This window comes from Penicillium riverlandense (assembly GCF_028828495.1).
Source record: "Penicillium riverlandense strain IBT 135883 chromosome Unknown utg000006l_segment0_segment0, whole genome shotgun sequence".
In the NCBI taxonomy this organism is placed as follows: Eukaryota; Fungi; Ascomycota; class Eurotiomycetes; order Eurotiales; family Aspergillaceae; genus Penicillium; species Penicillium riverlandense.
In genome coordinates this window covers 1,159,908-1,184,110 of record NW_026643197.1, presented here as the reverse complement: position 1 = coordinate 1,184,110, position 24,203 = coordinate 1,159,908, and the positions used below count along the sequence as shown (strand labels likewise).

At 47.6% G+C, this 24,203-nt stretch overlaps 11 protein-coding genes across 11 annotated transcripts; 3 read left to right on the top strand and 8 right to left on the bottom strand.

Annotated features, from left to right (window-relative positions):
• Positions 1-549: 549 nt before the first annotated feature.
• N7474_006720 (amidohydrolase family protein) lies at positions 550-1,760 on the bottom strand (the record flags this gene model as incomplete). Its single annotated transcript, XM_057198130.1, has 4 exons — positions 550-677; positions 736-929; positions 997-1,051; positions 1,106-1,760. The coding sequence occupies 4 exons, from the start codon at positions 1,758-1,760 to the stop codon at positions 550-552; spliced, it is 1,032 nt and encodes a 343-aa protein (XP_057051570.1).
• A 1,499-nt stretch (positions 1,761-3,259) lies between these two features.
• N7474_006719 (cytochrome P450) lies at positions 3,260-5,146 on the bottom strand (the record flags this gene model as incomplete). Its single annotated transcript, XM_057198129.1, has 4 exons — positions 3,260-3,447; positions 3,508-3,661; positions 3,742-4,604; positions 4,666-5,146. The coding sequence occupies 4 exons, from the start codon at positions 5,144-5,146 to the stop codon at positions 3,260-3,262; spliced, it is 1,686 nt and encodes a 561-aa protein (XP_057051569.1).
• Positions 5,147-5,762: 616 nt separating this feature from the next.
• On the bottom strand, positions 5,763-7,652 carry N7474_006718 (FAD-binding oxidoreductase; the record flags this gene model as incomplete). Its single annotated transcript, XM_057198128.1, has 3 exons — positions 5,763-6,192; positions 6,259-7,178; positions 7,242-7,652. 3 exons carry the CDS (start codon positions 7,650-7,652, stop codon positions 5,763-5,765), a joined length of 1,761 nt encoding a protein of 586 aa, XP_057051568.1.
• A 768-nt stretch (positions 7,653-8,420) lies between these two features.
• N7474_006717 (uncharacterized protein) lies at positions 8,421-10,411 on the top strand (the record flags this gene model as incomplete). The annotated part of the gene is made up of 7 exons (XM_057198127.1): positions 8,421-8,546; positions 8,611-8,715; positions 8,766-9,089; positions 9,166-9,285; positions 9,333-9,623; positions 9,688-10,105; positions 10,167-10,411. The coding sequence occupies 7 exons, from the start codon at positions 8,421-8,423 to the stop codon at positions 10,409-10,411; spliced, it is 1,629 nt and encodes a 542-aa protein (XP_057051567.1).
• Positions 10,412-11,325: 914 nt separating this feature from the next.
• Positions 11,326-13,137, top strand: N7474_006716 (carotenoid oxygenase family protein; the record flags this gene model as incomplete). Its single annotated transcript, XM_057198126.1, has 3 exons — positions 11,326-11,952; positions 12,015-12,309; positions 12,362-13,137. 3 exons carry the CDS (start codon positions 11,326-11,328, stop codon positions 13,135-13,137), a joined length of 1,698 nt encoding a protein of 565 aa, XP_057051566.1.
• Positions 13,138-13,596: 459 nt separating this feature from the next.
• On the bottom strand, positions 13,597-15,308 carry N7474_006715 (uncharacterized protein; the record flags this gene model as incomplete). The annotated part of the gene is made up of 4 exons (XM_057198125.1): positions 13,597-14,118; positions 14,172-14,586; positions 14,638-14,718; positions 14,770-15,308. 4 exons carry the CDS (start codon positions 15,306-15,308, stop codon positions 13,597-13,599), a joined length of 1,557 nt encoding a protein of 518 aa, XP_057051565.1.
• Positions 15,309-16,180: 872 nt separating this feature from the next.
• Positions 16,181-17,444, bottom strand: N7474_006714 (amidohydrolase family protein; the record flags this gene model as incomplete). Its single annotated transcript, XM_057198124.1, has 3 exons — positions 16,181-16,407; positions 16,472-16,698; positions 16,762-17,444. The coding sequence occupies 3 exons, from the start codon at positions 17,442-17,444 to the stop codon at positions 16,181-16,183; spliced, it is 1,137 nt and encodes a 378-aa protein (XP_057051564.1).
• Positions 17,445-18,180: 736 nt separating this feature from the next.
• N7474_006713 (fungal specific transcription factor domain-containing protein) lies at positions 18,181-19,303 on the bottom strand (the record flags this gene model as incomplete). Its single annotated transcript, XM_057198123.1, has 4 exons — positions 18,181-18,643; positions 18,697-18,846; positions 18,901-19,060; positions 19,117-19,303. 4 exons carry the CDS (start codon positions 19,301-19,303, stop codon positions 18,181-18,183), a joined length of 960 nt encoding a protein of 319 aa, XP_057051563.1.
• A 152-nt stretch (positions 19,304-19,455) lies between these two features.
• Positions 19,456-20,461, bottom strand: N7474_006712 (uncharacterized protein; the record flags this gene model as incomplete). The annotated part of the gene is made up of 2 exons (XM_057198122.1): positions 19,456-20,266; positions 20,316-20,461. The coding sequence occupies 2 exons, from the start codon at positions 20,459-20,461 to the stop codon at positions 19,456-19,458; spliced, it is 957 nt and encodes a 318-aa protein (XP_057051562.1).
• Positions 20,462-20,723: 262 nt separating this feature from the next.
• On the top strand, positions 20,724-21,435 carry N7474_006711 (NuoB/complex I 20 kDa subunit family protein; the record flags this gene model as incomplete). Its single annotated transcript, XM_057198121.1, has 2 exons — positions 20,724-20,911; positions 20,985-21,435. The coding sequence occupies 2 exons, from the start codon at positions 20,724-20,726 to the stop codon at positions 21,433-21,435; spliced, it is 639 nt and encodes a 212-aa protein (XP_057051561.1).
• Positions 21,436-21,728: 293 nt separating this feature from the next.
• On the bottom strand, positions 21,729-23,893 carry N7474_006710 (fungal specific transcription factor domain-containing protein; the record flags this gene model as incomplete). Its single annotated transcript, XM_057198120.1, has 2 exons — positions 21,729-23,613; positions 23,694-23,893. The coding sequence occupies 2 exons, from the start codon at positions 23,891-23,893 to the stop codon at positions 21,729-21,731; spliced, it is 2,085 nt and encodes a 694-aa protein (XP_057051560.1).
• Between the last annotated feature and the right edge of the window lie 310 nt (positions 23,894-24,203).

Sequence of the window (24,203 nt, the reverse complement as noted above, 5' to 3'; positions counted from 1 at the left end):
GCAATTGTCGCAACTTTGGCGTGCCCGCTTTCTCAGCTGCGCGGGCGCTTCCGGCTCCATATCGTCAGGAATACAGAAAATTATCAGAGCCAAAATGACGGAGGGATTGGGAAAAGAGGAAAAGAGGAAAAGAAAAGGGTTCGGCTGAAGTCTGGGTCAATAAACGCCAGGTAGTTGATCCTGCACACGATAGGATACTATGAGTGAGGGGGCGGGGGTCTATCGGCTAATTATATCCGACTGAACCTTTGCACTAAAAATCTATTTTTGATTTATAAATCATATTTTAATTTCTGATCTATTGTGTCAGTTTCGATATTGAAATTGGACGAAGTTGCCAGTACAGGAAACTTTGGGCCACCAGAAGAATAGACCCAGCCTACCCAGCCAGCGGTGCGTCTCTAGCCATCTAATATTCAATATGTATTAGGATCTTCAGTGTGGGGTTGTATGGGAATTTAGCTTGTTACGCACTGGCCCAACACCCCTCACGTTTCCGACATCGTCCCAATGGCAATTTAGATTCATACTGCAATCGATTCCAACCCATCACACGGATAGCGGAAGTCTGAATAATTTGATGGCGTTCCCTCGTGCCACTCGGTCCTTCTTGCTCTGATCCATATCAACAGTCCTCCACCATGCCTGTGCCTCCTGGATCTGGTCGTACGGTGTGTCTGCAAATAATATCAGCCGAAGTCCGCGTGGGACAGAAAGCTCTGAGTGGTGTCTTACCAATTGAGAAGAGGCATCTCTCTTCGCCCAACTCTTTGATACAAAACTCTAATCCAGCAGTCGAGAAGTTCCCTGATGTCGTGATAAATATATTGTGCTTGAAATAGTACGTGTAGTCGTGCTGTGATGGTCGCGCCACCCTTTTGCTAGGCTTGTTATACCAATGCGAGGCTCTCCAAAGATTGAATGGAATACTGCGATGAAAGGTTATTTTAGTCTGAGCGTATTTTGTGTATTTTCAGAGCGAGGTTGTTTCCTTACTTCTCACCAAGGTGACCAACTACGATCTTTAGACGGGGGAAACGGTCGAGAATGCCTGTAAAGTACCGTCAGATATCGGCGCTTTCTTCCACGGCTCATCAGAACTTACCAGAAGAGCACACGGCATAGACATGAAATGAGAGATCCAAGTGAAACTGAACACCTGCACCTAGCAAATGCATACGACTGCCATAAGGTGTGTCGCTTTCTCTAAGATCCTTTTCTGGCGGATATCGAGGATGAAAATATATCGGCACATCTAGCTCCTGCACCTTTTCCCAAAACGGATCGTAGAAAGAGGTATCATAGTACTTCTTCCCTGAGCCATCTTTACCAGTACTCTGGTAGTCATTCACTATGCCTCCAAAGAATCCCAGCTGTTTGACGGCCCGTTCCAGTTCCAACCCAGCCTGGGCAGGGTCGTGCATGGATAAAGCGGCCAACCCACCAAAGCGACTTGGATTCTTTGCAACTTCGGCGGCCAGCCAGTCATTGAATTCTGTAGCAGACCTTTCGGCTAATGGTTGATCGTGCATCCCTTGACAACCCGGGGAAGTAAGAGAGAGCAGCATGTACTCAACGCCTTCTGCATCCATCATCTGTAACCGTGAGCCATGAATATCTAACAGGCGGCTTCTGTGAGCCTCCACGGCTATCTTTCCTGCATCTCCAGGAGTAAGAATTTGCTGGAATTGGTCGAGGATCCATGCGGTGCCTGGGCTGATAACAGCTTCTTCGACGGCTATGGTGCCTTTCGGGGTCATATCTTCTGCTGCAGTCGTTTTGATGATTGAAGGCCGGGTTGTTTTCTTTTTATCCCTTTGTGCTGATTTACTTTTTCAAGACTACGCTTAAAATATTTCCGTAAAAAGGAACCAAGAAAAATCTTATATACGGCAGACCCTTTGGCAGATCTATTGCTCCGAACAACCATAGAGGCGCGGGAGGAATACGCCGAAGAACCACCCTGGCAGTGAATCCTTTCTCTCCACTGGTAGGAATGTCCGGTTGACGCCGATAGGGGGAAAAGGATTCCCGACCAAATCTTCTCTTTTCGTTTTCTCTTGTCAATGACCTTGGGCCCAGTATCCGCTAGCCCCGTGGCCCTCATCGTTTTCGGGTGTATCGGAGAGATGGTTCCGACTTATCGGTAAGGAGCCACAGGGAACTACCGAGACGAGGTTTCAAAGCATAAAAACTTCCATGGGCACGATTATTGTGTTACGCTTCGCGTTCGCCATCATAATTGCCGGGAACGCCCGAAGATGACTATCACTCAGACCCCGAAGACGAAGTCATTTGAAACACGGCTCTTCATAAATGGACAGGTCAGTTTGTTGAAAGTCTCCCTGAAATTTCTTAAACGGTCCGCATACGCACAACGCCGGAAGTTTGTGGAGTTATCCGACAGGCACAAGTTTCGACTTACTTTATCCAGCAACAAATCAAAAATTTGTTGGTGGTCTGTCACTATCCAACACTGGAATTGGGGTCGGGCCGATAATCAAAATTTTTCCCAGTGTAAGAACCAAGCGAGGGTGATACAAATGCAGCCGTGGCAGAGCCACCGAAGCTGCCTTCCCGAGGTGGTCTGCCCTCTCTCCGAATGAGAGAGGGGCTTAGTTGAAGATGCAGAATCGGCTTTTGTCCATACCCCGAAATCTCTTTGTTATTTCCAGTTTCTTTACCGTGTCATATACCCGTCCACGGTAAAAGAAAAGGCCGACATGACGGTCAAATCGTATGTTAGAATTTCCCGGTTATGGCAGAGGTGAAGTTTTGTTTGGTATGAATACGGAATAGTACACGTCTACGGCTATCGGCCTGAGATAGGGGTTCCCGGCGGGCTTTGTTGGCTGTAGTACTCTTGGTGAAGACTGGAAATTCTATATTGCAATCGAAATCGAAGTATAATCTGGTATTTTAGGAGAAATAGTAAGTACTACGCCCTCTTGCTATTTACAACAGCTAAATTGCATTTATATAGTGCATCTAAGGCCTTTGGACGGTCGCACTAAGAACATCAAGCTCACCGCATCTCTTTAAAGGGTTCTGCGCCGAACAATGGTGTAACCTATCGGACAGTACAGAGAACCGGCTATCACTCGTGATCGATGTCATCCACGGGGTTGTCTATGCTGCCAGGACTCCGCGATTTATGCTTGCTCTTCTTGCGGCATCATGAACAAGTATTTCTCTCTTATTTGAGTCAACAGAATATCATTATACCTCGAGGTCAATCCCAGGTGAGTACTGATTTAAGCTATTTGGCTTTAAAGACCATTTTGAAGGACTGGATGCCCATTGTGAAATGATCCTTGGTCATATTCATCAACGAGGAGCCGTCCTCACCAGGGGCCATTTCAATACTCTCAAAGCGCGATAGGATGCGGCAAATTATGTTACGCATCTCCATAAGCGCTAATGCTCGACCGATGCACCCGTAGGTGCCTAGATGAAGTCCAGTTAGATGCATGTATCTTCACAGACAAACAGTGAGAACGAGCATACCAAGGCCAAACGCAGCAAACGTGTTCTTGTGCTTAATCAACTCTGGATGGGAGTACCAGCGCTCTGGAATAAACTCGAATGGTCGGACATAGACTTCCTCCGCTAGAAATATGACATACCAGTTGTCAATACTGACGGAAGTAGAGCAAGGATACTACTTACAACGTCCCATAGCCCAGAGTGGTACCACAACGGTAGTGTTTCCAGGAATATAGTTACCATTGATTACCATACCTTCCTTTGGGATGAGCCGTGGGAAGCCGGACGGGATAGGGGGTGTAACCGGAGGACTTCATGAATGATACCGTTTAGATGCTTGGCCTCCCCGACGTCCTTAGGATCCAGCGTAGCTCGTCCTTTCAGGAGTGGCTCCACCTCAGCGCGGAGTTTAGCGAGTTGATCAGGATAGGTAGCCAAATAGTACATGATGTGCGTTAAAGTGGCTGCAGTCGTATCACTCCCGCCGACGACGAAGAGTCGAGTGTCCCCCCGAAGCCATTGGAAGTCAGCCTCTTTCTTTGGGCTCTTTTTATAATCTTCCACTAGATAACTAAGAATATCCGGCTTAGTTGGAGTTTGTTCGACACGGCGCAGTGCTTGCTCAGTGAAGAAGGCCGCAAATTTCTTAGGACCTTGGGCTCCGAAGGGAAGATTATGTAGTAAGATCGTCAGCCACGGAACCACCTGTAGTTGTGCGATGTCGGCCATTCCTTCCTCCAGTAGATCCGGCAGCCAGCGGTTCTTTTCTTCATCCAACATATGGAATCCTTCGCCAAAGCCGAGCTCACCCATAACATCCCAAGCGTAGAACTTGAACCAACGCGTTGCATCAAAGGGCTGGCCTTTTAGGTCGGCAATTTGGCGACAAAACAGCTCTGAATATTCGGCAATACGCCCATCGTATTCATTTAGTGCCTTTGGTGAAAATGCACGCGCCCAGACCTTACGGCGAAGGTCATGTACCTTTTTATCGCGCACGGTGTGCAAGTTCATCAATGGCAGTGAGGTTTCATACCACGCAGTCTTCCCACAAGTTGATTCCGCCCCATATATGAGTTGGACTGCCTCCGGAACATTGAGGCTCAAATTTGAAGGACCTGGAGGAGATATATTAGTCAAGTGCTCTGTCATTAGGCAAGGCTTCCAAATTCAGCCTACCAGTTCGCACGATTGGACCATATTGTTTGTGTAAATCATAAATCACCCGATAATTATCCGAGTTTCCCAACAAGGAGGAATGGTATAAGTTCGAGAATCGGCCCATGAATGGGCCTCGGAACCGGTGAAGAGGGTGCAGGAATGCTCGGTAGACGATCATGGTCCCAAAAAGGCCCAGTAAGTATGCGGCAGTCACAATAGCCCCGTGAACAGCGCCTGTTCTCGGACCACCCCCATTCAGGCGGATGCAGAGGCCAGCGATAATAACATCAAGGGCGACATAAATCTTGACAATTTGTATGGTTCCTCTGTGGTGCTCTCCACGAATGAAATATCCCAAATGTGTTGTGATGCCGGCGATGAGAGCGGCCACAAGGAGTTGGGAATTGGAGTCCAATTTTGTCAGCTGGGTGGTCAAGCCTCGACCAGCCAGGGCCCCGTAAGAACTCACTGTATCTATTAAATCCTGTATATTCTGCATTTTGAATTTAAACTGTAGACTGCGAAGGTCGGGGCGGTCTATCAAACCGCATTCATATGTACTTCTGAGATACAGTAGTCGTGGGGTACGGAGCACACCGTATCCACACCACGAACAATCCCGGTTGGCTGAGACGACGTACTGGTTAAACATTACAATAACAGGGCCAATTAGACTGTAGACATCTGGGGTAACGAAGTCTCAATTCCTGGCCGTCGGACCGATAAACCCGACGGCAGTGGAATAGCAATTGCCGGATGTGCGGGGAGTTTTCGAGTCACATGGCTTTATAGGGAGGGCAGAAGACAATCGGCAAAATTTCTAAGGCTAGAACTAGAGAATTTGAAGTGGCAATTGAATCTAAGAGAATGAGTGCAGCAAGTCCCCGTGCGAATATGACGACACTTAGGCGGCAAAACCACCTTTTCGCATTCTAGCATAATTTCACAGTGCTGCCATTTTATAACTGTATAATTCCAACTTCAACCTACCATGAGCAAAAAAGGCAAGAGTTATGATTCCACAGAATAAAAGACAGTATCACTGAACATTGCTGGTAAAAAGAGATGCGAGCAAAATGTCCAGACGAATCAATGTATTCAACCGATCTCAATTCTTATTCACTGATGTTCCTCGCTTTATTTCGATATTTTTGAGGCCAAATACCCTGCTTTCCAGGGCTCAAGACGCCATTGGGATCCAACGTGTCCTTGATTCTCTCGTTCAATCTCATTAACGTACCACCACCAAAGTCATACTGCTGAGCCACAAGATCCATATGCTCAATGTGTGCACGGTATTCACCGTATCCGGCTTCCCTCGCAGCAAGAACCATATCGACGAACAAATTATTGGCTGCGTCTTTGTCTTCTTGAGACTCACGGTCAAAGTGGATCATGTTGATATGCGTCATGTGGCGCAAATGCATATGCAGCCCGGCACAGAAATCAAAGCCATGTTTCTTACAGAGCTTCTGTGCCGTGTGGTAGAAGTCAAGTGCTGCCTTCCCGTCTGATGGCAAGACGGGAGAGAACGAAATGTGTCCACTGCAAATAGATGGAATTGTTAGATCAATCTGTGTAAATCAAGCGGATATAAACGTTTATTCTTACCCATCAAGTCCACGGTATTCAATTGAGCGTAAAGGGCCTAGACCAGGGTTACCGGTCTGCAAGTCGTAGGGTACATCCAGCGCATTGAGATATTTTTCACCCGATTTAGGATAATAAGCGGTTCCCTTGAGAACGTGGCCCTTGATCGGATTGAAAGCTTCCTGAATCTGTTGGAAGTTATACTCCATCATCTCCTTGGGCCCATAGAGGGCAAAAGTAGCATCCCAGAATCCTAGCCCTAACTCCGCTTGAATTTCCTTAAGTCGTCTGTATGGAATCGAGCATGACTCTTCCCAAAAGTCGCTGCGGAGACCACGTTTGTTGATCTCGCGAATGATATTGCCGATAACAGGGTGGTTTTGAATCTTTTCCCGTAAAAGCAATTCCCGAAAGATGTCAACCATAGGTGCCAGATCACCCTCTTCAGGGACTGCCAGATGGCATCGCATATATCCCTCGGGTGCCGGAGATGCCCAAAGTGTTAATTTGGTCACAATACCAAAATTCGACTGGCTAAACATGGAATCGTAAGTTGGTCCATACCCGCCTCGAAATAGTGGCCAGCAGGCCGAGTTTTCCAAAGCTCCCATTCCTGTTCGAATTAGCGTGCCATCTGCTAGAACTACTTCGACACCGCATATATGGTTCGAGTGCTCGCCGTGGGGAGTGTAGCCCCAGCCCTGTCCATGGTCAACTAAATAATTCACAGTTGCAAGGTAAAGACTCACCCGATCCAGCGCATTTCCTACCACACTTCCCCAACCCAAGGCAGGTGCAGAACACCAAATCTTCTTTTTCTGTGCCTGTATCTCTTGAAATAGCTGGAAGAAACTCACTCCTGGCTCAACCGTGTAATACGCGAATTTATCATTGATTTCTAGGATCTTGTTCATCTTCTGGAGATCAACAATAACAGAGCCCTACGGAAACAGAAGTGAGCCAAATAGTTTTCTGGAGAAAATTGCTTAACGATCTTTGCCTACCTTCACACGTGCAGAAGGTCCGCCATACCCAAGATTTCTGCCGCGGGAGACGGTCCACAGGGGGATCTTATACTCATTTGCGATCTTCAATATTGCCTGAATGTCTTTGACATTGGTGGGTCGCAGGGCACAGGCGCTGCCACGTTTTTCTTTTTCGTCGGAATTTATTGAGAATGGATCCATATAGTTCATTCTTAGCTCTTTGCCAAGGACAACTTTCTCCGTACCTATCGCATCCTTGAACTTGTCGAGAACAGTGGCCCACACATTGGGCGTTAGACCTGGAGGCAGATACTCTACTGCTTCAGCAAGCTCAGCCTTATCATACCACCTCTTGAGGATAGCTGTGGCAACCTCATTTTCATGAGGGTTGTGGCTAATTGTAACCGGCTGGAAGGTGTAATTTTCCATTTTTGCACAATTTGTAGGACGCATGCAAATAGCTAGACTAGCAGATGAATTTAGATCGTCTTGCGCGGCTCTATTTATTCACATTTCTCATCACGTAAGCGGGTTTCTGATGCCGATATTCTCATCTTAAGTGTTCGTTGTACATTGTGGTTGGGCTTTGGGTTCTCCACTCTGTCTCCTGGTCCCGGCACTCAATAAACCTCTACTTTGTGGTGGGGATAGTAACTGTGGTAAATTAGAAGGAGCCGACCATTCCCCGGAAGTGTCAATTAGAAAAGGCGCCAGCCGGCAATTAAATGCCGCGGCCAAGCCAAAATGTGCCCTTAAGTCATTTTAGGCCAGGAAGCACGCCACACTTTTCGCTTCTACAGTTCCGAGGGCCAGGTGAGGGGTTGCCGGATAATAAAGCCGACCCTTGCATAGGGGAAATGAGATTTCATACCTGCCGGTCCAATAAAGACAAGCTCTTGGATAAGGAACCTGGGGAGGGAGGGACAGCTAACCCCAGATTTTCTCCATCTCCACCCATTGTGGAGGCCGCTTGACGGAGTGAACCTAGCACCCCAAAAACGAGCGGAGCCGGGAAATGGAATGCTAGAGCTCTTTACCCAAACATGCTCTTCCTGCCACTGATGAATAAGCATCCTGCTTAGGCATTACTATATAACTCGCCCTGGGATCATCGGAGACTCAGGATGCCAAAGCACAATAAATCTGTATCGCCTCTGCGAACGAGCCACCATATCTCTTTTCAACTTCCACAGGATCATGGAGCAGCCGAATTCTTCAATAGAGAATGCTTCCAACGTGAGATATGAAAAGAACAACTTCCCGGTGCTGGCTCATCGGAGGTTCTTATGGGTCTCTTTCTTTGTCGGGTTCTCCATGCTTGAGGTAAGACTGCATATGTAGTACTCACGGACCCTTCAAGATGTGCTAAATATTGGTAATATCTTAGTATGGCTTCGACAGCGGCGAAATAAGTGCTTTTCAGGCCATGCTCGGCTTCCTACAAGTTTTCGGCTACAAGGACCCGAAAGTACCAACTGGTTGGAACATTGAGGTATATCGTTCTCGTACTTAGGGTTACACAGGACTAATGATACGCAATAGTCTACACCACAGCAGATTATTACATCGTTTGTGCTTTTGGGCTCCTTCATTGCATCGATACTTTCCGGAGTGTTCAGCCGTTTTCTCGGCCGTCGCCACTGCGTGATGGTCGGGATGTTATTCTTAATTATAGGAGTCACCGTGCAGATTGTAACGACAAATTTGGGCCCGCTATATTTTGGCCGGTTGATGACAGGCTTGGCAAACGGGCTCATAATGAATTTCACGTTCGTTTACATTGCTGAAATGGCCCCGGCGCATCTCCGAGGTGTCGCGTATGCCTTGGCGGCCGGCTGGGTAACTTTGGGTTCTGCTATCGGCTACGTGAGTACCATACCATGTCCAACTATCAGCTAGTCCTTTTGGTGAGTCGGTGCTGAATATAAACTATGCTAACTAGGTGATCACCAACGCTACGCAAAATATCATGAGTCGACTGGCCTATCAAATCCCACTTTATACTCTCTACCTCCTTCCAGTAGTGATGACTGTGGGTCTATTCCTTCTTCCCGAATCACCTGTGAGTTGTACCCAATTACACCAGAAACTGCTGGACGGTCCTAACAGAAGACATGTTCAAAGCGCTGGCTTCTGCTAAACGGCAAACCCAAAGAAGCGCTCAAGTCCCTGACATGGATACGCAACGATGCCTGCGATCGATATGAGCTGCTGCGTGAATACGAAGAAATGAAGCTAAACGTTGAGCGAGAAATTAGTGATCGTGCCAATGTGAATTTCCTTGATCCATTTAGCAGACGACATATTCGACGAACCCTCATCAGTGTTGGTGTTGGTCTTGTAAATCCCGCTGTTGCGGGTATGTTCATAATGGCATTCATGACCTACTTTTTGGAAATGGTAAGTACCAAAATTGACAAACTTATGAGATCCAGGCATACTGACTAAAATCGCTCCCATTCAGGTCGGTGTTGAGGACCCTTTCAAATGGGGAGTTATGGTACAGTTCATTGGGTATTTTGCTCAAGTGCTTTCGTACCCATTTATTGCAATCTTTGGAAGAAGGACCATGCTTCTCATTGGAGCAGGAATCTGCGGTCTAGCCATGCTTATTCTCGGGATCCTGTTTCAGGCTCCCAATATTACAGATATGGCTGCTCGCGCAAAAGGCGTGATATTTGTGATAACGCTCTGGCAATTTGGGTTCAATTTTGGTGTTGTCGGTCTAGTGTATATGGTTTCTGGAGAGATCCCCGCTCAAAGTCTTAGGGCCTATACTGCCGGCCTTTCTATCGGAATCGGGTTCATTTTTGCATGGCTGACAGCATTTACGGCCCCTTACTTTATAAATCCCTCAGAGCTCAATTGGGGTGGCAAATATGGTATGTCCATGGTGGTTTCCAAATTCCCATTAAGAGGATAGGAGCGGCTGACTATTAAAAGGATTTATTTGGTTCGGCTCGTGCGTGGTCACAATGCTCTTTATCATTTTCTTCGTTCCTGAAGTTCGGGGGAGGTCCCTGGAGGAAATCGAAGAAATGTTTGATAAAGGTGTTCCCGCGTGGAAATTTCAGACTTACGTCTGTGAGGGCATGGAACAGGCAAAAAAGGCAGCAGAGCAAGATGTCATTGACGAAGAGGCTAAAGAAGCACATGCAGAGCACATCGAGTCAGCCTCTCGACCCTGATCTTTTTTTGGCGTACGCAAGTATTTATTACTCTGACAAGAGTGCGCTATATTTTACACGATTGAAGATGGTAAAGACGAGAGTCTTTCTCTGTGGCTCGCTACGTACGTACGTACACAAGACCCAAGTCTTACGTGACTATCAGTTCCGCACGGACCCATTGTATATAGGAAACCAGTTATATGTATTTCAGTTTATGCGTCCTATTAGAGTGGAATTAATTTATAGCAGTATCGAACTGGATAACTTGCTGATTTCTTTCGACAAAGTCTCCGAGGCCCCCTCTCACAGGATCAGAGCGACTATCGGGTTTATATTGCCGATATTACCCCCACAATACCTCCCCCTTCTTGGTCCGGTATCACTAGGGCCACGCGACCTTGAGAGTATTTATGGAATAGTCACACGGGAGTATTGACGGCCATCGGTCAAACATCCCCACGCACAACGCAAAGACCTCGCCGACAATGGGAACAAACGCTACTGTTCAATTCTTGGTTTCATATCACTTTTCATTGTTTTCGTGAGGTGTCCGAGCAAAATGGCCATTTGGTTCCTTGATACAGATTTTCGGATAAACCAAAGACCCTAATCTCACATGCTATCCGCCGGCAAACAAAGATGTTCGAGATCCGAGTGTCTTGTGTTCAGTCTAGCCAAAATAGAGTTTGGTGTTTATTGTAGGCGGGGAATGTCCGTCGGGATCTTGGATCCGGCGCGTAGGATCCGACGCGTAGTGTTCAATCGTTATGCAATAACCTATCGGCATTGACTTATTCTCGGCAATCTGATGCATAGGTAATCCTTCCAATGTGCGAAGACTGTCCAGAAAATGACTAGAAATAGTATCTAGATTTCTGTACTTCCCCTCAAATAAACGAAATTTAGTTTTGTTCCCAACTTTCCAGATCACAATGGCGCATCTCTTCGAGCTAGCTGAATCGCTATCCTCCTCGCCCAATTATGTAGATGGGGTCAGGAGGAACGACAAACAAAGCAAGTTCCCATCTACGGAAGTCTTTCAGGGATTTAACCGGCCGTCTCGTCTAGAGGCCGATGTTGAGCATCTTGAAGTGACTGGGATAATCCCTGAAGACATCAACGGTACCTTCTTTCGCATCCAACCCGATCATCGTTTCCCACCAATCTACGAATCGGACATTCAATTCAATGGCGACGGCAATGTGACTGCCGTTCGCATTCATAATGGCCAGGCGGAGTTCAAGCAACGATATGTCCATACGGATCGTTACAAATACGAATCGCAGCACGGCAAGGCCTTATTTGGAAAGTACCGAAATCCATACACAGACAACGAAGCGGTCAAGGGAGTGATTCGCACTGCAGCCAACACAAATATCTTCTTCTGGAGAGGCATGTTGCTAGCTACGAAGGAGGATGGACCGCCGTATGCAATGGACCCGGAGACGCTGGGGACGATTGGAAGATATGATTTCGAAGGGCAGGTGCTGAGTCCGACCTTTACTGCGCACCCGAAATTTGACCCCAAGACTAAGGAGATGATATGCTATGGATATGAGGTATGTGGGTTAGATCCCTCTGTACTATTTTATTGCGTATTTATTGACTGTGATGTGTGGAGGCCGGCGGAAACGGCAATGACGGATCGCGCGATATCGTCGTGTATACGATCAGTGCCGATGGGGTGAAGACAGAGGAGTGTTGGTACAAGGCGCCGTTTTGCGGAATCATTCATGATTGTGGAGTTAGTAGCAACTGGGTTGTGCTTCCGATGACTCCATTGAAGTGTGATAGAGCCCGGCTAGCAAAAGGTGAGAACCACTGGGCCTGGGACCCTCACGAGGATCAGTGGTATGGAATCATACCTCGAAGAGGAGGAAAGCCGGAGGACATTCGCTGGTTTCGATCTAAGAATGGTAAGTGAGGTCAATAAAGTGGGCATTCACCGTCATACTTATTAGAGAGTAGCTTTTCAGGGCCACACTGTCAGTTGCTATGAGACAGGCGAGGGCAAGATTGTATTTGACTTGACAGTTGCGGACGGCAATGTGTTCTTCTTTTTTCCTCCGGCCGATGCCCCTGCTGGAACAGTCAATCAGCGCAATAAACTGCACAACAAGACGACCCGCTGGATCTTCGATCCCGCTGCACCGTCTAATTCATGGGTTGAGCCGTTGATGGAAGTCGACACGCTCTCGGGTGAATTCTCTCGTATTGATGAACGTTTTCTGACAATGAAATATAATCATTACTGGCAAGTAAATATTGACGACTCGAAGCCATACGATGCACAACAATGTGGGTCTCCAGCCGGGGGACTTTTCAACACCATCGGCCATTTCACCTGGGACGGGTCTGCCATGGATACTTTCTGGGCTGGGCCTCGTGCAACTTTTCAAGAACCAACATTTATCCCACGAGCCGGTAGTACTGAGGAGGGAGACGGCTATATTATTGCGCTGTTGAATCACTTGGACGTATTGCGAAATGACGTCTGCATTTTCGATGCGCAAAATATTGCGCAGGGGCCAGTTGCCGTACTTCATTTGCCATTCAAACTTCGGCTGGGACTGCATGGAAATTTTGTTGATGCACGAGAAATCAAGGAGTGGAAAGAAAAAAGAGCTTCCATCCTAGGACAAGTCAAGCCAGCAAGCGCGCCGTTGCCATGGCAGGAGACGGAGGGTATGAAGACAGAGATCAATGGTGTCAGCGGCAGATATCATCACAAGAGGTTCGAGTAATATCTTGATTGAATTGTTCATTTTTCCTTAAATACGGGTTCCATGCCGCCTTCAATCGGCGCATCTGGAAATACGTTCATCAACTTGGCACTGGCATCGAAACTCAAAGTCTCGAATACATCCCATTGCTATAAAACCGATTAAGAAGAGAGAATCAAAATCAGCACCTACTAAAAACACGTCCTTTCAGCACTGCAGCACCCCAATTTCCTTTTGTGGCCAATAAATCTGTGCTAGCTTTTACGGCTCTGTAGAGACATGAAGATGTGCCTAATGAGCATGTGATATAGTTACCCTTCTCGCCTACTCGGAGTCCTTCCTCCTTCTTACTCGATCTATTCCGGTTGCTCGAAAAAATACGTAAAATAAAGATACTTGCTATATAGAAAACTAATTTACAATTACTGGTACCTACATACTCTTTGACAGGCATTGGCCTCATCAGCAGCCGTACTGTTCTTACGAACTAGAACAGGAAACATCACTACTCTCCGAAGACACGAGCTGCATCACCTCGTTGTTATCAGCAAAAAGCAGCATATTCGAAGAGCTCTGCTGGGACCGCGGCCAAGAAAAGTAGCTACTATTCGTCGGATTCGCAGCAACATCCCCAATTGCAAGTCGTGCAGGCCCTCGTGTAGGGTTCTCAGCAAAGCTCAGCCATAATGCCTCCATCGCATAGCTCACATCCCATTCGAAGCTAGTCGAAGGTCCACCGTACTCGTAGTGAGTTCCAAAAACTAAAGGTAGCTCGGAACTATGGTAGGCACCGAACCAAGGAAGAGGCGAGACATTTGAAAAGTTACCAGCATACTCGTATCGATAGGTCGGGATGTCTCCTCCGTTGCGGTTCTTTACTTCCTCGGAGACGCCACAGCTGACAATTTTTGTTGCGCTGGCTAGTGCTGCTGGGCCTGGTCCATTGGGCGTGAATGAGACGAAACCGGCTCCTTCATTTGAATTGCTGCCAATGATCATCGGCTGAGGTATTTGGTTAGAATCTTTGAAAGCCACTTAGGAGACTATAGATTTACCGTCGTGGCTATTTTACCCTCTAGTATCTGCTGGGTCCAATTCGCAAACGTAGTCTTGTTGTCGACAACGGGTGTAAAGGAAATGGACGGTGCTGTATCGTTACCTGAATACCAGGACAGCGCATTCTCAAGATCCTGCGCTGGGATTTTGCGTACGCAATTGATTTCATCATCGGAATTGAGGCCCTTGCAGCCAACCAGTCCCGCCAGAAAAGTGAAGTTTGTCTGAGCTGTGTCCGGACTGCCAACAATATTGGGGCCACCAGAGTCCGCAATGAGGCCTGCCACGATGGGGTCTTTCGGATACCCGTACGGGTAAATGCTGACGCTCGCAGCCCCAGCGGACTGTCCCCATAGAGTAATCCTATCTGGGTCGCCGCCGAAGTTGGCTATGTTATCGTGGACCCACTCAACACTAAAAGTCATCAATATTTATAGCGTTGCTGACTATGAGTAGATGACTTACGCGAGTCTTTGATCCAGGAGCCCGAGGTTCTGATCCGTCAATCCCTTTGCATTAGGGAAGCCAAAGACATTCACTCGATAACTAGGCATTATGTGTCAGACAGAAATTGCACCTAGAGGCAGTTTAACTTACTTCATAATAACCACAATGTGAGACTGTGTTCGCTGCACCCATTGATCGGGGATCTTATATAGCGAAGCTTGTCCACCGCTGGTAAAGCCACCTCCTGGAATATAAAGGAGAACGGGCAATGCGCGCTGCTGTGACTGAACATTCTCAAACCGTGGTGCCCAGATCGAGAGATAGAGACAGTCCTCGGAGTGGCTGCCACTGATGAGGAACCCTTTCTCATACGTAGTGTAGATGGTAGAGCTGCTAGTGTCGAACTGCTGCATGCATGAGTTGGGAAGCGTGTAGGCATCTACTATTCCATTGGACTGTTTTCTCTGGGGCCTTTCAAAACGAAGATCTCCCACAGGCGGCTCTGCGAATGGAATGCCCAAGAATTGTCGAACATCAGGGGCTGTGAGATTGAAAAAACCTTGAATGGGCCCGGAGGATGTTTCAACCAGGAGGCCAGTGCCGATGGTACTTCCGGGACTTGGTGTTGGGGCAGCAATCACATTCAGAGTGAGAAGTGCTATGACTATAAGAAAAGGGAATGTTTTCATTTTGAAAGTCAGTTGGAAGCTGTGGCGAAGACTAACTACCCGTAATATTTTTTCATCTCCTTCGATGAAGTTCTTGCTTTTATACCCTGACTCAATTTTCCTTCACAGTATGAAGAGCGGCAAAACGCTTTTGCGTGGCAACAGTAGTGACATCCCTTGAGAGCAAAGCATGTATAGGCCCCCAACTTCATGTCGCCGTACTATTTGTTCGTTTAAGGCGGGGTAGCCATGTTATTCACTCAGGAAAAGCGTTATGCCGCGCACCATATCATTTTTGCTGGCTAGCAAGCTCGCTTATGAACGAACCTCGCAAACTGACGGGAAACTTTGCGGGGAAATGCAGGTTCAGAGAAGCTCATCTCTCGTGTCATATCCCCAGGGCCTTGATTGGTGGGGCGTTGAAAGACCATAGCAAGGGGTGGAATATCGCTATGCCGGTTTACCTCGGGTACGGAAGACATTCTATGTGGAAATTTGACAGTATTCATTCCGGTGAATGATTGACCTCGTTGATGTCGAGACGGATTAATGAGGTCATTTTACGTGCGGAGAATCTCGGTAAGCAAGAAATTGCGGTAACTGCGACGGAGGTCTTAGCTGATTTAGACAGATCGTACGTGGCCAGCAACATACGGCTGTTTTTTCTTAGGAGGGTATTTGAGCGATGTGTCCATCCAGCGGTTGCCGAAAGATTGCAAATTTCAACACGAGCCATCTGAGAGAGGCCGAACCTCCGACAGATGACAGCACGCTCGAACACCGCGATGATGTGAAGGGATAAATGACCATTGCAAACCATTTTCATAGCGGAAAAAGTAGTGCGAGTATACGGTCCTATCCGTCATGCATTGTATCAAAAGCCCGGCACTAAGCTACGACGGGATGACCTTGACTTCCCGTTTGTTCCACGACTTATTGTACAAGCCATAGCACACACTACCCGCTGGAATTCCTCCTACATTGCACTCCTGTGGCGTCATCGGCTTCACGTTGTGTGGCTCTTGCGTAAGCCTCGGAATAAGCTTGAGAACATTGTTTCGGCCCATGCCGGTGTAGTCATTCTGATTAACACTCATGGAAACATGCTCATCCCACCATGCTGGGCAATTCGTTAGAAAGGCTCAAAGGCTTGTGCTACAAGGAGCGAGCTCATGGTAACGAACCGCAGGCGTTCGGAATGCTCTCGAACGGATAGTCAATGGAAAACATGATCGATTGTGCGCCAACCTGGCCTATGGCACACATCAGAGCTGGAGTTGAGAAGTGGCCGGAGGTAGTTATAAAGAGCTGGTCGCCAAAATAGTCGCTCACGAGCTTGTCCTTTCGCATTGGCATGTTGGGAAAGCGGCCACGATCCAGTTTATGATCAATTCGATAGAGGTCGTAGGGACTTAATTCGAGTCAATCAGTAAAATAAAGATCCCGCTTTCAAGGTCGGCTATAGTAAACTCACATATGTTCGCCCATGTGGCCGAAGATTACCTTGAGATTGGGGAAACGATCTAGCACCCCATTCGTAACAATGCCCAAAATGTGCATATTCAGGCGATCAGCATAGCCCAAAGCCGAGAAATCCAGCCACGGACGACCATCCCACATGAGCTTGTGAATAAGCTTGTTAGACGGCCGGGGGTGCATGTAGACGACGGCGTTCAGATCATTTGCCTCTTTCCAGAAAACATCATACTCTGGTTGATCATAGTAGAGCATCTCATTACCGTCTTCACCGGCGCTCTGGTAGTCGTTAAGCAGCACACCGACGAATCCTTTCTTTTCTATCATGCAGCGCCGAAGCTCTGCTGCTGCCTGAGCAGGGTCGTGCATGCTCAAGGCCGCGAAGGCGGCAAAACGGGTTGGATCCTTCATCACCTCAACTTCCAGTCGGTCATTGGCCAGGGTAGCTTGGGCTTCGGCCATAGCCTTGTTGGCAATTCCCTGACACCCAGGAGCATTGAACGAAAGGACCATAAAGTCCACACCGTTTTCTTCCATCTGCTTCAGACGCATGTCATGAATATCAAGCAGTTCGTTGGTAAGGCGGGAGCCCGTCCCCGGCGCAACGAACTTGCCGGGATCATTGTTGGCCAATTCCTCCGGAATTGTCCAGCATTCTTCGAGCGCAATTTTGCCAAGCATAACGATTATGTATTCTTGAGTCAAATGCAAGAATCTATGTTGCGCGAACAGGCAAGTCTTATGGAAGGGGAAGGAGATATGGATGGGAGACAGAAAATCAGACAGATTTATGTGCTTTCCGCACTAGAATTGCAAAGGATCTCCGTGAATTAAGACTACTAGAATGAGCTGTCGTAAGGGCAAAATACAGCAGAAAGTGGGCTCACCCCCGCTTTCGGGGGGATAAACGTTCTCCGCGTTAGTCTGGGAACTTTCTCCTAGACCCCGGGGAGATTAGACACTTTGCCGGATCACTCACGGTGCAATGTGAATATCTGTTACTATTAGTTATTTCATAATTTTAAAATCACTCGGAGAAGTTATGTCTGGTTCGCTGAATCTGAGAGTTAATACAGCAACTATCCTAAACATTTCGCCAAATCCACGATATCCTAGCGAAAACCTTACTATACAGCAGGCATTTAAAAATTGTGATCAACGTCTCCTGTTCCATATATCCTAGAGTCTCCTTGGACCAAGGTATGTTCGCCTGCCATGCAGACATCGAGAAAACACGCATCATGATCTACAGTATGTGTTTTGGCCCACAAACCTTGCTTAATAGAGACCTCGGTACACTTGTGAGGACAGTGAGAAGGCAATCTCTACAAAATTACATGAGCAAGTGACTCGTATTAGATCTGATTTAGTGAATCCAGTAGGATGGGTTTGATTTTCCAAGCCCAATATAATATCACTAAGGAGAAGATATATCAACTTCACAGTACGATGTAGGCTGAGAAGGCGAGCTCAGAAAGACATCTTCGAACAGATTGCCGAATGGAAACGAAAAAGGAAACGCCGTACTCATGCTGTCTTGAAGTACCTGGTCAAACAAGCCTTCAGTTGAACCCATACTATCACGATCGCTTCCATTGTCAAGTTGACGAGGTCCATTCTTCATCGAGGTACCTCTTGCCTGACGTTCTGGCACCTTTGCGCCATCTTGTGTCTGAACACCCGCAAAGTGTCGCTTAAGCAAGGCCTCATAAATTGGATAGAAGGCCGCAACTACCGGTAACCGATCTTGCAACTTTTCAAGTATCACCATACAGAAGCGGGCGCGATGCTCGGAAATCATTCGGACACCGCTGTCCCCTCTGTGGATGTTGACTATATGGATCGGAGCACGGACAGGACGGGGGCAATTCTGAAAAAGGCTTTAGCACATAGCCCGGGACAATTGAGGGACCTTAGTATTGTAGGAACATACATGCTAGCTGCAGCAGCATATACGAGGTCATTCGCCATGAGTATTTCCAGCATGTGGGAGATCTCCGTACATATTTCGAATGTCGGAGTGCCTGGCCCTGTGTTGAGAGAAAACCTAGGGTTGCTCCGATGCAAAACTAGCCGGTATTCCCTATATATTTAGAATGCAGATCCTAAGAGAGCTATTAAAACGAAGTTAACCTACTGGCATAAGATCTGAGTCAATATAGCCCATCTGCTACTATTCGTTGACAAAGACTTGAATTCCGGGGGAAGTGATAACGACCACAACGAAATTTGCTCTAAACAGATATCTTGTGAGTGACCACTATCTTCGTCAAATTTAATAGTGAAGAAGCGATCCACTGTAATAGGCGTTAGCATGGGATCAAATCTGGAACCAGAATAATAGATGTTATACCTGTCCGAGCTAGTTGCACAGCATTTATCGCGAAGACGTTGGCCTCATTCAGAGTCTCGCCGAAAGTCTCTGCCTCTATGGACCCATTGTCTTGTTCAAAATCCGATTCTGATAGAGGGGGAACATTGCAAAGTCTTCCTTGTACGTGTGGCGGACGATCGAGGAGCATAGACAGGTTGACGTCCATGGCCTAGCCTAGAAAGTTAGGCCAGTCATAGATCTGATTCTTTTTTTAACTGACATATACCATCCACCACAATCTTCGCCATAATTTTCGATCTTTCTCTTCGAGGCGAATGTATGACTTCCTAGAATATTTCTTAGTACCCTCAGTCCACCTTAGAGGGATGAGTAGACCCACGCATGATGCATTCCTAATGCGAGTGCCATTCCTGCTGAGATCCCAAGCCAGTACCAAGGGTCTTTGTACTCTAGAAGGCCACTCCACCAATGGCAGATAAGAAATGTAGCTTGAATTGTTGCGATAGCATCGGTTTCATATCCAGCGTCATAAAGAAATTTGGCTCTCCGGTAAAAGGTGAGGCTTGCGGCGTACCGGGATCCAAATCCGGCATCAGCAATGACGGAATCTGAACAATAGATAGTGGCAGCGAGATAAATAGCATTTAAGAGTAAGTGTGAAAATGTGCCCTCTTCGAGAGTGAGAAGGAATCTCGATCTATCAAGAATAGGCAGTGCAGCAAGTGAGTAATGGAAGTAAGCGTTGAGAAGGGCCTGGCTTGTCTCTTGTGATGGCAGGTCAAATGCCCCTTGCCTTTGAAGGTGTTCAATAGTAGATACGTGAATCCTTTCAATTTCTTGCGTTGTCGGCCTACCCAACCGAGCCAGCATTGCCCCTTGGAGGTGGTCCTGAAGAGGACGAACATCTGTCGTACCCCCGAAGGGATTTCCAAACTGTTGGATCAAGTAGTTGAGATTAGAAGAATCTCCAACATACAGCGTTTTGCCACTGGGCCCAAGAGCTGGGAAGTAGGGCTCTTGGTGTCGCTTATCTCTATCCCCTTGAGTATGGTGAGTGGCCAGGGGTTGGTTTGAAGTCGTCACTCCTTCATACGGCACATTGTGAGGAGTCTCTGAAAGATTCCTGCTCGGGCCTGCTCCAGTGCGTAAGATCGGAAGCTTACGTCTCCTGGATTTGAATTAGTACTAATATAATGGCTTCGTCTTTTGAGTCCTACCGTCCACGGCGAGAAATAATTGGCTCACACTCGCGCCGGGCGTTCCGGCAATTGGAACAAGCGACACCTTCACTGCGGTCGCATTTGACCCGCCGGTCATGACACAGACAGCAGGCGACTTTGACTGCCGGACTGCCGCGCGGCATTTAGTGCTTGTGAAAGGCAGTTGTTTGATTGTTGTAAGTTCGGCGTCCTAATTTCGGCGAAGTTGGTGAAATTCGTACCCACCAAGTCGCCGAATTCGGGTACAGCTGATTGGATGGAATATGGATATCTCCCTCTCATTGGATGTTTAAAGCCAGCTGTTTGGAAATAACTATGAAATTTCTCCTAAGGGTGAGAAGTTAGCTGATTCTACTCTTTACACTGACTACTCGTGCCGGCAAGATTTTCATGTTGCTGGTCAACATGCTTCTTAATACACCCTCTCGAAACATGCTCCGTGGCTCATATCCAAAGCAATGGTCACAGTGTATCTCTTCCCCCACAAAGGTCGCAGTGACGCGATACATGCGCACGTCTTCAAAATATAGCAGCTCTACATCTACGCCCGTGCCATTTGAAAATCAGAAAACTGGAGCCGCTGGGTATCTTCTGTATGTTTGATATTGAATTGCGGGATAACTTGCAATCCGATTTATTCAGTTCTGACTTTCTTGTGCTACTCAGAACAAAGGCGGACGAGTTGGTTAACTGGGGAAGACAAGGATCCGTTTGGCCTTTATCATTCGGTCTCGCCTGTTGTGGAATTGAAATGATGCATACATCAATGCCGCGTTACGATCAAGACCGACTGGGCATTATTTTCCGTGCCTCGCCACGCCAGGCAGATGTCATGATTGTGGCCGGTACAGTAGTCAACAAGATGGCACCAGCATTGAGGCTACTCTATGATCAGATGCCCGAACCTCGGTGGGTGATTGGCATGGGCAGTTGTGCCAATGGCGGAGGATATTACCACTACAGCTACAATGTTGTACGCGGTGTGGACCGTATTGTGCCTGTCGATATTTATGTGCCTGGGTGTCCACCAACTGCAGAGGCTCTTCTGCAGGGTATTTTTCTTCTCCAAAAGAAGATGCGGAGGACGCAAGTAACGAGGATGTGGTATAGGCGCTGATCAACAATTGTATTCACTCTGCTTGTTTTTCTTTCCTAAAAAGTTTTTCTCACATGATGGCCACATATTATACGCACCCCATATAGTGGACTTGAGGGATTTTCTTACTGGCCTTGATTCTCTCTTACAGAAGATATTGAGCCATTAGAATCTCCTTCTGCGGCCTAGAATAGGTCTTCGGAGATGGTTTCATTACCGTGTCTCTGTAGTTATTCCGCACTAATTCTCCTTTGACACTGTTCAGAGTACGATGCTCCATTTGCAGAAAACACCTTCTGATGATATTTTCTTTTTCATTCCCCGACGCCCAGTGAACCCGAATGCGGTACGTCCCAAGACCACATTGCTGGTCCCAGGTCTGAATGTAGGTCCAACTGTGAGCCCAAGTCCATCGTCAAGTCCTGAGTAGCTCCCCAGAAGGACCACAAATCAGTATTTAGCTCCTCTGGAGGATTACTATCGGCCATTACAGACTCTCTCGTTGAGGGGGGTATGCTGTTTCGCTCAGTTCGTGTACGGATTCGCTGTCGATCATGTGGCAACGTTTTGTCGAGAAGTCCTAGAAGTTGTTGCAGGAACGTATAGGCACTCTGGGCACAGAAATGGTTGGCGGACATCTGCCGGATCATATGCATCGCCTGTTCCAGATAAGTTAAGGCGCTCTGATCCTCCTGGTACTCCGGATCAACAACATGGGAGACAATGATCAGAATTGCGTTGAACACTAGCGAATGATCAGCAACCCCTACACTCTCACTAAGCTGGCAAAAGAATCCGCGTAACGCACGATAATACAGGTTGAACCAGCTGGGGCCCATTGCATTCATGGTCTGGTCATGTCTAAGGCCAACCAATTGTATTGTTTCCTCCGCCGTACTCACGCATATTTGCCGGCTCTTCTGTAGCATACCGACTCGCAGACACCCTGAAAGGCCTGGGGGATCTTCGATCGTGGACAAGGCACTGAGAGCTGGTACTAGTGACTGACGATGAATCAGGATTCGCACCATGTTCGCCCGCAGAGCGAGAATAATAGGTTTATCATCTTTTGCCCTCATGCCATCTTGGACCTTGAGGCTAGCAGGTACCCCCGAGCACCACGATTCAAACTCTTCGTCTAGTTTGGCTAGGTGTTCAAGAGTCGGGTCGCTGAGTGAAGACGCCGACTCAAGTAGGCGATACAGCTTCGAGACTTGGATGAAAAAGGACATAGACGATGGGGTCTTTACTGAAGGGTGTAATAATCTGTTTGGTTGTATTAAGTCATCATCCAAATCTTCCGGGAGCGGAGTAGTGGACGTCGCCGTCGATGTCGCTGTGGGACGTCCATAGATCATGCTGAGCAGTTGGTCGAGTACATAGCATGTATACCATACGCGCTTGTGGACCTCTTTAGAGAGACAGTCGAGGCCTTCGGAGGGTGGTCGGTGAAGTTCCAAGCCGTAGGCAATCCGCACGGCGAGACCCAACACATTCCAACACTCATCTGGAGAACTGGCAGTCTGAAGATATCGCGCCCCCAGCAACAGGATCTGGACTTTTTCGATGCTCCAATCGGAAAGAATGGTCGGCAGTACTAGGCGCATTGCTGTGTCATAATACTTCCGAGCGACAGATTCGGATCCACCATGACCCAACAGGTCGTGCGCCGCAGCAATAGCACAGATCATGTTCATGAGGGCCAAGGTGTATATGCGGTCCCGGAGATGTGAGCAGTCACAAGATAACATCTGGTCAAATTCCGCTAGGATGGAGGGGGCATGGAAAATGGGAGTCAAGGCGTGGTGGAAATCAAAGAAGACTTTGATCAACCCCCGAGCGGTTGAGGGTATGGCGAAAAGATCCGATTCTTTAAGTTCTTTAATACTCTCTCGCGGTGACGAAAAGGTGCGAGTTTCTAGTTTCGCTGATCCCCAGTTCAAAGCATTTAAAATAAGCTGTGTAAAGGATTCGCCGGTCTTACCGCCCATGAATATCTCAGGGCTTGCCGAGATGATAGTCTGGCGTTGCTGACCATCCGTTAAAACTCCCAGCTGCCCATATTCGGTTGGCTCTTGGCGGTTGTTGGACGTAGTACCCGGCATCAACATTGGAAAGCTGGGATACTCCGTAGTTCTCGGACATTCGCGCTGCTTATCCTCGAAGTTGCGGAGTCGTCGCTCCAGAGAGCGAATGTATCTAACAATTGAACATGAACAAGGGTGTTCAACACACATATCCACGCACACATATATATAGGAAACCTACGGACTACTTACATCTGAGCGGGCTTCTTAATTCCTCGAAGCATCTCATCTGGAGCAGTTGAAGAGTCAATGTGGTCGCATTTTGTTTTCCGTGAACGACAGTCGCGGCATGCAATGGGAGCTCGGCGGCGCTTTTTCGGTCCGGTGGCAGAGTGACCCTGATAAACAGCATTATTGAGCTGGTCAGGTTGCGCAGGAGAGAGGTTGTCCATCTCGATTGTGTTGGTTACCCGTCAAAGTGGAATAGGATGGTGTGCATGAATGTACAGGGAAGTAAGTCCACAGCAAGGGAGGTCCACGTGGTGTGGGGTATAGTGTTTCCCCACACATATGTAGAGGGTGCGTTCGGGTTCCGGCAGCCGAGAGCGGCAAAGAGCTCGAATCGTTGAAACCAATCATTTTTGCCGTACTTCGGGCGATGACGGCACGTGCTCGCCAGGTGGCCAAGTGAAAGGTATAAAACATCATATGGGGGTTTAATAGTAGCGTTCGCTAATAGTGGATTATCTTAGGAAGCATAAC